The 10,583-nt window shown below is 46.5% G+C and overlaps 1 protein-coding gene across 1 annotated transcript in view; it reads right to left on the bottom strand.

The window, feature by feature from the left end:
- Positions 1-787: 787 nt before the first annotated feature.
- tcf7l2 (transcription factor 7 like 2) overlaps positions 788-10,583 on the bottom strand; it is a 14,790-nt gene continuing 4,994 nt past the window's right edge. Inside the window, exons 5-6 of the mRNA XM_076296236.1 lie at positions 8,509-8,581; positions 788-3,255 (exon numbers count right to left, since the gene is read on the bottom strand). Coding sequence (XP_076152351.1) covers positions 2,778-3,255; positions 8,509-8,581 — 551 coding nt within the window. The 3' untranslated portion in view covers positions 788-2,777. The remainder of the gene's footprint in view (positions 3,256-8,508; positions 8,582-10,583) is intronic.

The raw sequence follows: 10,583 nt of genomic DNA, 5'->3' as shown, positions 1-10,583 counted from the left end.
AGCTAACTAGATCGGCTAACTAGATCAGCTAACTAGATCAGCTAACCAGATCAGCTAACTAGATCAGCTAGATCAGCTAACTAGATCAGCTAACTAGATCAGATCTAACTAGATCAGCTAACTAGATCAGCTAACTAGATCAGCTAGATCAGCTAACTAGATCAGCTAACTAGATCAGCTAACCAGATCAGCTAACTAACTAGATCAGCTAACTAGATCAGCTAACCAGATCAGCTAACTACAGCTAACTAGATCAGATCTAACTAGATCAGCTAACCAGATCAGCTAACCAGATCAGCTAATTAGATCAGCTAACCAGATCAGCTAACTAGATCAGCTAACCAGATCAGCTAACTAGATCAGCTAACTAGATCAGCTAACCAGATCAGCTAACCAGATCAGCTAACTAGATCAGCTAACTAGATCAGCTAACCAGATCAGCTAACCAGATCAGCTAACTAGATCAGCTACTAGATCAGCTAACTAGATCAGCTACTAGATCAGCTAACTAGATCAGCTAACTAGATCCCAGGGACAGGGTTGGCCTGCATTGGCTCAAGCTCCTCTCAATAAAGATGTTTTTCTGTTGTCAAAAAAACACTTTTAAATTTACTTTTATTTCCATTGGTTTTGTTGTCTTTATAATTAGGTTTTGAATTTCAATTTCCATAATCTGATTTTTTATGGATTTGAAAAAGCTTAACTTCCATAACAAAACAATCTTAAGTGTTGAATCTTAAAGATGTTTATGTCACCAGCAGCAGGAAGTAGAAAGAGTGGACACTGATTCCATCTGCACATACTAAGCCTTTTATTAATACAGGACCGCATGCTACAGAGACTGTACAGCATAGACATTTATTCATTACAAAAAACATCTCCAATGATGAAAAACAAAAAAACAAAACAAAAATAAGAACAGAGAAATATACAAAGCAAAACAGCCAAATGAAGAGAGAAACGGAAGGAGGAAGAGGGAGGAGCATAAAACATCACAGCCGTTAGGAAACATTCAAAGGACTGGTCTTCAGCGAAGGGGAAGCAGAGGATGGAGTGAACAGCCGCGTCATGTAACCTACTATGGCACCCCATGATGATTCTCTTGTAGCTTTTTTTTTTTCTTTTTCGTTTTTTTTTTTTAAACAGCTTCTTACAACATCAACATGCCTGTTTTTCTATCTACCTATATGTAGTAGTGTACTTAAAAGTGGCAGTTTGTCTGTGTGTGTTTACTTCATTATTGGACAGTTTAATGGACCTCCTAATATACACCATTTGCCCGCTAGGGTTTTGTACAGTGTGGTGCCAGGCGACTTTATTCCGTTTTAAAATTTTTAATATTTGACAATCTGCTACCAAACACATTTGTTATAGCAACATTTATACTACATACATAGCAATCTATGTAACGTCACAGCAAAGTATGGTTAAAAAAATAAACAAAACAAAAAACAAATAAAAACAAAAACGAGGATCGACGACAACAACGAATAGAGAACGGAAACCCGAGTGCATCGGAAGGGAGAGTGAAATTATCACAAAATTTTGGCACGGAAAAATCTGTACACGATTCTACAGTCCTTGAGACGCAAGACTGTATCATAAAAAACAAACAAGGGCTTTTAAACTCTTCATCAACTACTGGAGACACCAAACCAACCATCCCTGTTTTCAAGTGTTCTGTTTTTTTTCCTCTAGTGTAGAATGGCTTCTAGTGTTAAAATGATGGAGGTCAGCTCACAAGTGGAATCCAAGATGTCAGATGAACAAAAAAAGTTTTCAAAAATGGTTTCAACCGTATATAAAATGGGGTCAGCGTGTGCTCAAGTGTGTGCATGTACGTATAGTGTCTGTATCTGTGTCTGTGTATATATATTAATATATATCACTCGCACATTTCTTTTATAAAGAAAAGAAAAAGACAAAGGTATTGGAAAAGGGACAACATACAAGATACAACAAGCATTCTCTAACTTAATAAATACTACTGGTCCTAACGTTGAATACCCACAACCTGACCCCCCCCTCCCAATCTAAACAAGTCCCCCCCCCACACCCAATCTCAATGTCCCCTTCCTGGAACCCCCCCGGTAAACAGCCAAAGATGTCAAATAAAATAAACAATGCAATGGAACAATGCATATGAACACAGCCCCCCATTCCCCACATTTCTGTACATTTAAACAAGAGAGTAACATAATCATCAATATCATCACCATCATCACACAACTCTGGAAGAGGATCCTCTGCTGGAGAGAGCTCCCCAGGGTCCTCGTGCCCTACATCTTTTGAAGAGGTGTAAAACGATTGGTTCGCTGGCTCGTATTTCATACAAACAAATAGACCAGGCTGCTCTTTCAGAAAAGAGTGCCTTTCTTAAATCTCCTACTTTATGCTTTATAGGTCTGTTTTAAACACGTCTATGCCCAACTAGGTTAACAACTACTCTTTTTCTGTTGTACAGACAAAACTAAATCATAAAAATTTTGGCAGATTGACGCTATACTCTACAAATGCATCGTATGTTTCCTCTCCTCATTACATTATAGAATTCCTTTTCTTAAGATAATGAAGGGTCAAATATTGACCAATGAAGTTTGATTAATTAATTAAAAAAGAGAAAATAACAAAGTTCTCTAATATCCAAAGCCTCTTGGCGCAAGCAATGAAAAAAGAAGAAAAAGAAGGAAAAGAAGGATTCAAGAGAAAGCAAGAAAGAAAAGATGAATGTAGAACCGTCAGAAGAGAAGAGGAGTGTGTCGAGGGGGTGTGTGGAATTAGTCCAGAGGCTTGGTGACCAGGGACAAGGGCTGGGATGAGTTGGCGCTAGGCAACAGGGAGGAGAGGGGTGGGCACAGCGACCCTGGCAGCACACCTCTCGCCAACGACGAGGAGGAGGAGGAAGAGGAGGACGAGGAGGAGGACGAGGGTCCGGAGGTGCGCGAGGATGGAGGGGGAGAGCCGTCTGAGGGCTCCACGGAGCCGTTGTGAGCGCGGCCGGCGGGCTTGGCGGAGTGTGAGGGGCTCTCCAGCAGAGCGGCCAGTGGGTGGGGGTGCGGGTGCGGGTGCAGGCTGTGGAGTGGGTGGAGCGGGGGCTTGAGAGTCAGTGAGAGAGGCTGCATCTGTTCAGCCTGCGGTTTGGGGGGGGCGGAAGGGGGGGAACAGGGTGGGGAGTCCAGTAAGCTTCCTTCAGAGGAGTGGGGGCTCGTGCAGCTACCTTCGCCTTGGATGTAGCGGATACACTTCTTTTTCCTCCTGGGGGGGGGGGGGGGCAAGAGAAACAGGTGATGAGAATCACAAATAAACACACACACACATAGAAGCACATGAACCTGGAGCTTTGTGATTTCCTCTTCAAACACACACACACGACTACATCTACAGCTCACAACCCAACCCAGCTCAGCTCACACACACATGTGAACCAGTGTCCAGGGCAGACACACCCATTCAGCTCACCTTGGCCTGGTTCTAACCCACTTTGACCTGGTTCTAACCCACCCACTTTGGCCTGGTTCTAACCCACCTTGGCCTGGTTCTAACCCACTTTGGCCTGGTTCTAACCCACTTTGGCCTGGTTTTAACCCACCTTGGCCTGGTTCTAACCCACTTTGGCCTGGTTCCAGACCGTATGAGCGCTACTCCTGGGGAATCGGGGGATTTGCGTCTGACCCCAGAAGGTTCACTGAAGAGGACAGCAAAGCTCTCAGGCTCACGACTTCACCTTTGACCCGGAAGTACTTCTCTCACAACATGTAGCACATGGGTACATGGTGGGAGAGTAATACCCACACACACACAGAATATTTACAAAGCCACAAAGAAAGGAAGAAAGAATGAGTCATGGAAATGAACGATATGGAAAGAGACAGAAAGAGAGAAAGAAAAAAAAACACCACAGAAGGCCGGGGGGGTGAAAGTAGAGTTCAGCTTTCTTTCCAAAAATCTTTTTTTTCTCTGCTTTTAAAAAAAACAAAACACACACACACAGAAACAAACAAAAAGCCCAATCAAAGACACAGATCTGTAGTCTGCTAGACAGATCCGCAAGGGGCCACATCCCCACTCCACTACTCCTCCACTCTGCTCTATTCTCCTCCTCCACTTTTATCATCTCTCCCTCGTTCCTCCTCTCTCCCTCGCTCCTCCTGGGGGGGGGTCCACATGGTGGTGGGGGGGGTGAGGTGAGGAGCAGAGCGCTCCAGACTGCCCTAAGACGTGTCTGTGTGTGTGTGTGTGTGTTTGTAAGAGAAAATGTGTGTGTGCACATATGAGTGTGTATATGTGACTGTCTATGTGTGTGTGTGTGTGTGTGTGTGTGAGACAGAGACACAGAACAGAGCACAAAAGGGGGGCTAGGGCTGGGGGGGGGGGTTGGGTCATGGGGGGTCACGCTGACATGTTTGCATCTCTGCTAAGGTCGCGACCCCCAGCGTCTGGGATGCCCGCGGCCAACCACTCCGCACCACAACAGCAGAGGAACGAGGGAAAGAGAGAGAGAGAGAGAGAGAGAGAGAGAGAGAGAGAGAGAGAGTCTCCTGTCCCAAAAGTGGTGCGATTTAGATTTATGCCCTCGTAGAAGAGAGGTTTGAAAGAGAGAGACAAGAAGATCTAGAGAGAGGGAGGGAGGGAGGGAGAGGGGTTGAGTGGGTGGATCTGTATTGTGACCCGACCCACAAAACCTTAAAAACTCCCAGTCCGCCCCAAGGGTTCGACAAACTGTCCAACCTTTACAGAGCAGAGGAAAATAAAAGAGAGAGATCAGAGAAGAGGAAAGAGAGAGAGAGAGAGAGAGGGGCGACTAGCCCACTAAGTCTGAGTGAGTGCTTCTAGAAGATTTGAGTCAAATCCAGGTTAGGATTGTTTCTCAAGTCATACCCCTGCCTGTACTACGCATAACGATTTCACACACACACACACACACACACACACACACACACACACACACACACACACACACTCAAAAGAAAAGAGACGGAAAAGAAAGGAAAAGGAGAGAAGAGATCTGAAACGGAGTTACGGAGGATACACACTAGAGTGGAGGTGTGGGGGGGGACAGAGAGAGCAGGACATGGAGAAAGAGCGAGAGAGAGAGGGAGGGAGGGTGTGTTGGTGTGGATATTTGATTTGTCCATGTTTAGTAAGAATGAGGGACTGTAAGCTTCCATAATGCAGACATGTGAAAAAGGCCCACTGTTTGTGTGTGTGTGTGTGATTGTGTATACATCTTGTTGGACAGATGACCTGTCCTTGCCTAATCTTTATGCGTTATGCTTTATGCACATATAGTCTATCCTGTACAAACTCTTGAGTCAGACTCTCGGTCAACCTATCCCAGCATGCATTGCCCTAGCCAGGTCCAAGGAGTCGGTTTAGATGTTTACGGTTCTTGGTGAAACAAACACCAGCCATCTCACCTCAGTACTGCTGCCTCCAACTCCTCTCTGTGCTACAGAAGTCATCTGTACTATCAGTTATTACTGATGCTGAGTCATCTGTACTATCAGTTATTACTGATGCTGAGTCATCTGTACTATCAGTTATTACTGATGCTGAGTCATCTGTACTATCAGTTATTACTGATGCTGAGCCATCTGTACTATCAGTTATTACTGATGCTGAAGTTGGAGTTGCTAGTAGTTTGCTGATGACCTCAGTGTTCTGACTCGGCATCCTACGCTTGCAACAGAACTGGTGTGTGTGTGTGTGTGTCCATACTTTGCAGCATGGTGTGTGTGTGTGTGTGTGTGTGTGTCCATCCATACTTTGCAGCATGGTGTGTAAGCGCTAGGGATTCCATCGACCCCGGTGTGTACCCTGGGAGGTGTGTATTGATTTCCCTGAGGTCTTGCGCGTGAGTGTGTGTGTTAGCGGAAACGATTCTTCACTGAGCTCTTTTAACCTTACGGCACCTTAAATGAATGCAATTACCTCTGACCTGCCCGCCCCCGCTTTATACACACACACACACACACACACACAGCTGAAAGTTCCCTCTATCTCTGTGTTTCAGTGTTGTGCTGGTTTTTAATTGTTCCTTGTTTGTCTTTCTGCTGCTTAATGTCTGTATGCTACTGAGACCTTGAATTTCCCCTCAGAGATCAATAAAGTATTTAAAGTATCTATCTATCTACCTATCTATCGATCTATCTATCTTTCTGTATCTCTAGTCCTTTGTGTGAGTTCTAGTCCTGTGTGTGAGTTCTAGTCCTGCGTGTGAGTTCTGTATCTCTAGTCCTGTGTTCTAGTCCTGCGTGTGAGTTCTGTATCTCTAGTCCTGCGTGTGAGTTCTGTATCTCTAGTCCTGTGTTCTAGTCCTGCGTGTGAGTTCTGTATCTCTAGTCCTGTGTTCTAGTCCTGCGTGTGAGTTCTGTATCTCTAGTCCTGTGTTCTAGTCCTGCGTGTGAGTCGTGTCTCCAGGTGATGAGAAGCTTCTTGTTTCAGATGAACAAGACTAAACAAAACAAACAAGCACATTCAAAAACAAAAACAACAAAGAACTGAAAGGTCTCTGTGTGTGTGTGTGTGTGTGTGTGTGTGTGTGTGTGGATGTGGATGTGGATGTGAAGATGAGGTGGCAACTGAAGTTCACATCAAACACACCGCGTCACGATGTCCAGGAATGGGATGTGGGAGGGGGGTGGGGGTGGTCAGCGAGACACAGAGAAGGGTATTACTCATCAGAAACAAATACCTACCATGACCAACTGCCAATCTCAAAGACTGCTTGTGTCAGAACAGAGAGATAACAAGTTGGGACTGAGTTAGGAGAGCAGACCGTTAGAAGGCAGAGATGAAGAGAGAGAGAGAGAGAGAGGGAGAGAGAGGGAGGACAGAGGTGTCAGAGCAGTAGGACAGGACCCCAGGACAACAACCCCACACTGGCTACGACCAGACAGGAAGTCCCACCCCCCTGAGCAGGAAACAGGATCACCAGCGGGGAGATGAACAGTAAGTCATCTACCAGCTCATTAATTAAACAGGAAGTCATAATTGTCAATCAATTCTGTTTTTCAATATATACAGTGTACATACTACATTTTAGTGTTCTTATGAAGACATAATTCACTGAGAAATAGAGAGTGTGTGTGTTTGTGTGTCACTGGATCCATTTCCTGCTCTAGGGTACATGCGGAACTCCTCTTGAAGCCGTAGCCCTTTAATATTCAGGAATAAGCAGTGGAGGTCAACAAAGACCTCTACTTTTTAGAGAGAGACAGGAAACATTCAACACCACCACCATCATCATCATCATCATCATCATCAACAACATCATCATCATCATCATCATGGTCATCATCACGGTGTGCCCTCGGCCAATCCGGTGGGTGAGTACCTGCATGGTTTGCACCATAAACTGAGCTGCTCGAGACCGAACAAGGCACGACACTTCTTAGGAGCATTGGCATCTGTCATTCAGAGAACATGAGAGAGAGAGGGAGAGAGAGGAGAGAGAGAGAGATAGAGAGAGATAGAGAGAGAGAGAGAGAGAGAGAGAGATAGAGAGGAGAGAGAGAGAGGGAGAGACAGAGAGAGAGAGGAGAGAGATAGAGAGGAGAGGAGAGATAGAAAGAGAAAGGAGAGAGGAGAGCAGAGAGAGGAGAGAGAGAGGAGAGGAGAAAGAGATGGGGGAGAGGGAGGAGAGAGATAGAGAGAGAGAGAGAGATGGGAGAGAGGGAGAGAGAGAGAAGAGAGATAGAGAGGAGATGAGAGAGAGAGATAGAAAGAGAGGAGAGGAGAGAGAGATAGAAAGAGAGAGGAGAGCAGAGAGAGGAGAGAGAGAGAGAAAGGGAGGAGAGAGACAAATATCATCTGACAACAACAGACAGTTGGAGCTGAGGCTTTGGCTGGGGATGCTGGGAGCTCGACCTACACACACACACACACACACACACACTGCTGACGGGGCTACCCACCCTGCCCCTGACACACACACGCACATACACACACGTACACACACGTACACACACACACACACACACACACACGTGGTATTGCATGTACCGCATTGTTGTGGTACATCCACTTGAGTCATAGAGTGGCCCTTGCAACAGAGTAGCCACTTCCTGACCCTTCAGCAGCAGGAGAACACACTTGCACTCAGGTGCTGTGAGTATGTGTGTGTACACGTGGAAGTGTGTGTGAGTGTGTGTGTAAATGAGTGCATGAGTGAATGTGTGTAAGCGTGCGTATAAGTAAATGTATGTAAATTAGAGTGTGAGTGCGTATGTGAGTGTGTGTGTGTGAGTGTATGTGTTTAAGTGAGCGTGTAAGTGAGTGAGTGTGAGTGCGTATGTGAGTGTGTGTGTGTGAGTGTATGTGTTTAAGTGAGCGTGTAAGTGAGTGTGTGTGTGTGTGTGCGTGTTGGGGGTAGGGAGAGGCCGATTTCGCCAGCAGCAGCAGCAGAGAAGCAGAGATCCCAGCATAAAGCCCAGTACGCCACCTTTAGCCTCCACACACACACACACACACACACGCACGCACACACACACACAGCGGCATACACACCTGCAGGGCCCACACCAGTTATTCTGCTGGTCGAGGCCGAAGCGTGCGCGACACTTCTTAGGCGCGCTCAGGTCTGCGGCGCGATGGAGGGAGGAGGAGCCGGAAGGAGGGGAGGAGAGGAGGAGGGGCGGAGGGGTGGAAGAAAGGAAGAAAGAAAGAAATATAAAAGAAAAAAAAAGAAACCAATGAATCTGTGGAGGTCTAAATTACAGCAATCACCTGAAGCATCCCCCCTCCTCCTCCTCCCCCACCACCACCACCACCCCCCCAGGTAAGCCCAACCCCCACACCTAGGCCAGATAGCAGTTGGTACTGAGACCGGGACCTTTATGGGGTCTAGAACCGGATCAGAAGCGGCTGCTATGTGGTTTGGAGAGCCCCAACATGGTTAATCTGGGTTAGTCAGGACCACAACACATGCAGAACCCCCCCCCCCCCCCCCCCAGACCACCAACTCAAGCCCCATGGAGAACGAAACCAACTCAAGAGCAAAGGGTTGATTAGGCTATAGCTGCGGGACCAGATGCCTCACTCTGATTGGTTAGAAGCGCTCTACTGGCTCAAGGTGCCTCAATCTGATTGGTTGCTCAGGGAGGGGGAATGGGCGGGTGCAGGTGCAGGTGCAGGGGCAAGTAGATCTGGGGGCAGTTCCTGCTGAGGGCAGTGGGCCGCTTCAGAGGGAAGGAACGAAATGAACTGAAAGAGGAGAGAGGAGAGGAGGATGGGAGAGGAGAGGAGGATGGGAGAGGAGGAGAGGAGAGGAGGAGAGAAGGATAGGAGAGGAGAGGAGGATTGAAGAGAAGAGGAGTAGATGAGAGGAGAGGAGGATGGAAGAGTAGAAGAGAGGAAGAAAAGTGAAAAGAAGAAAGGAGAGGGAAAGAAAGAGCAGAATAAAAGAAAAGAGGAAAGCAGGAGCTGGCAGCCATATGATGCTGAGGGCATAGACAGGCAGGCGTGTGTGTGTGTGTGTGTGTGTGTGTGTGTGTGTGCGTGTGTGTGTGTGTGTGTGTGTGTGTGTGTGTGTGTGTGTGTTAAGGGAGAGGGAGCAGCTTTGGTTAGTTCTAGCCCAGGAAGTGGAGGTAGGGTAGGTTAAGGAGCGTGCGTGTGTGTGTGTGTGTGTGTGTGTGTGCTTGTGTGCTAGAGTGTGGGGTTGTGTGGGCGGGTGCAGTCCCATTCAGGCCAGGCATCCAGCAAACACACACACACACTAATGACACTTCTCACCACACGAAACACCTTCCTGTGTCAATCATCCAATAAACAATAATAAATAAATAAACAGATCTACAGCAAACACCGCCAGTGTGCCGCTGTGGGAGAAGGGTCACGCCGTGTGTGTGAGTGTGTGTGTGTGTGTGTGTGTGTGTGTGTGTGAGGGTGTTTGTGTGTGTGTGTGTGAGGGGTCCTGGCCTGACTGGGGCTGCAGCCAGTGAGGGGAAGGCGAGTGTGTGTGTGTGTGTGTGTGTGTGTGTGTGTGTGTGTGTGTGTGGGGGAGACAGAGCACCATGCTGATAGAGGGCTGAAGCGCGTCAGCAGCTAGTGGAGCTGAGCCGATATATTAAGGAGGTTTACCCTGATGCCAACCATCATCACCACACTTGCTACTCCTGCCTCTGCTCACCAGGTGGCGCTGCCCTGCGCTGCCCTGCACTGCCCGGGGGGTCGCTTTGTTTACCTATGTTTACTTGTTTACCTATGTCTGCTTGTTTACCTATGACTGTTTGTTTACCTATGTTTGCTTTTGAGGGTAAGATCAAATAATAATGGAATTAATCTAGAGTTAGACAAAAGCAAAAGATGCTTACTAAAGAAAGGCACCATCTGTTTAAATGAACTAATAAAGCAAGATAAACAAATCAGGAGAACGTGTAAATATGAGCACAAATAAATAGTAAACATAATGCGTAAAGAATTCCGGGTTAAATGTGATGCACATACATGAGTAAATTAAATTAAAATAAGGTAAATGAGGCAAATTAAGTAATAATAATAATAATAGTAATAATAATGATAAAGATAAATAATATAAATAATAAATAGTTGCAGATGAGTTCTAATGGGTGTCCCAGAGCTGA

The sequence above is a fragment of the Alosa pseudoharengus genome, unplaced genomic scaffold (assembly GCF_046254945.1).
Source record: "Alosa pseudoharengus isolate Yale_2024_CS ecotype anadromous, Long Island Sound unplaced genomic scaffold, YU_APseudo_1.1 YU_APseudo_1.1_scf_20, whole genome shotgun sequence".
Taxonomy (NCBI): Eukaryota; Metazoa; Chordata; class Actinopteri; order Clupeiformes; family Clupeidae; genus Alosa; species Alosa pseudoharengus.
This window is presented reverse-complemented; position numbering and strand designations above follow the sequence as displayed.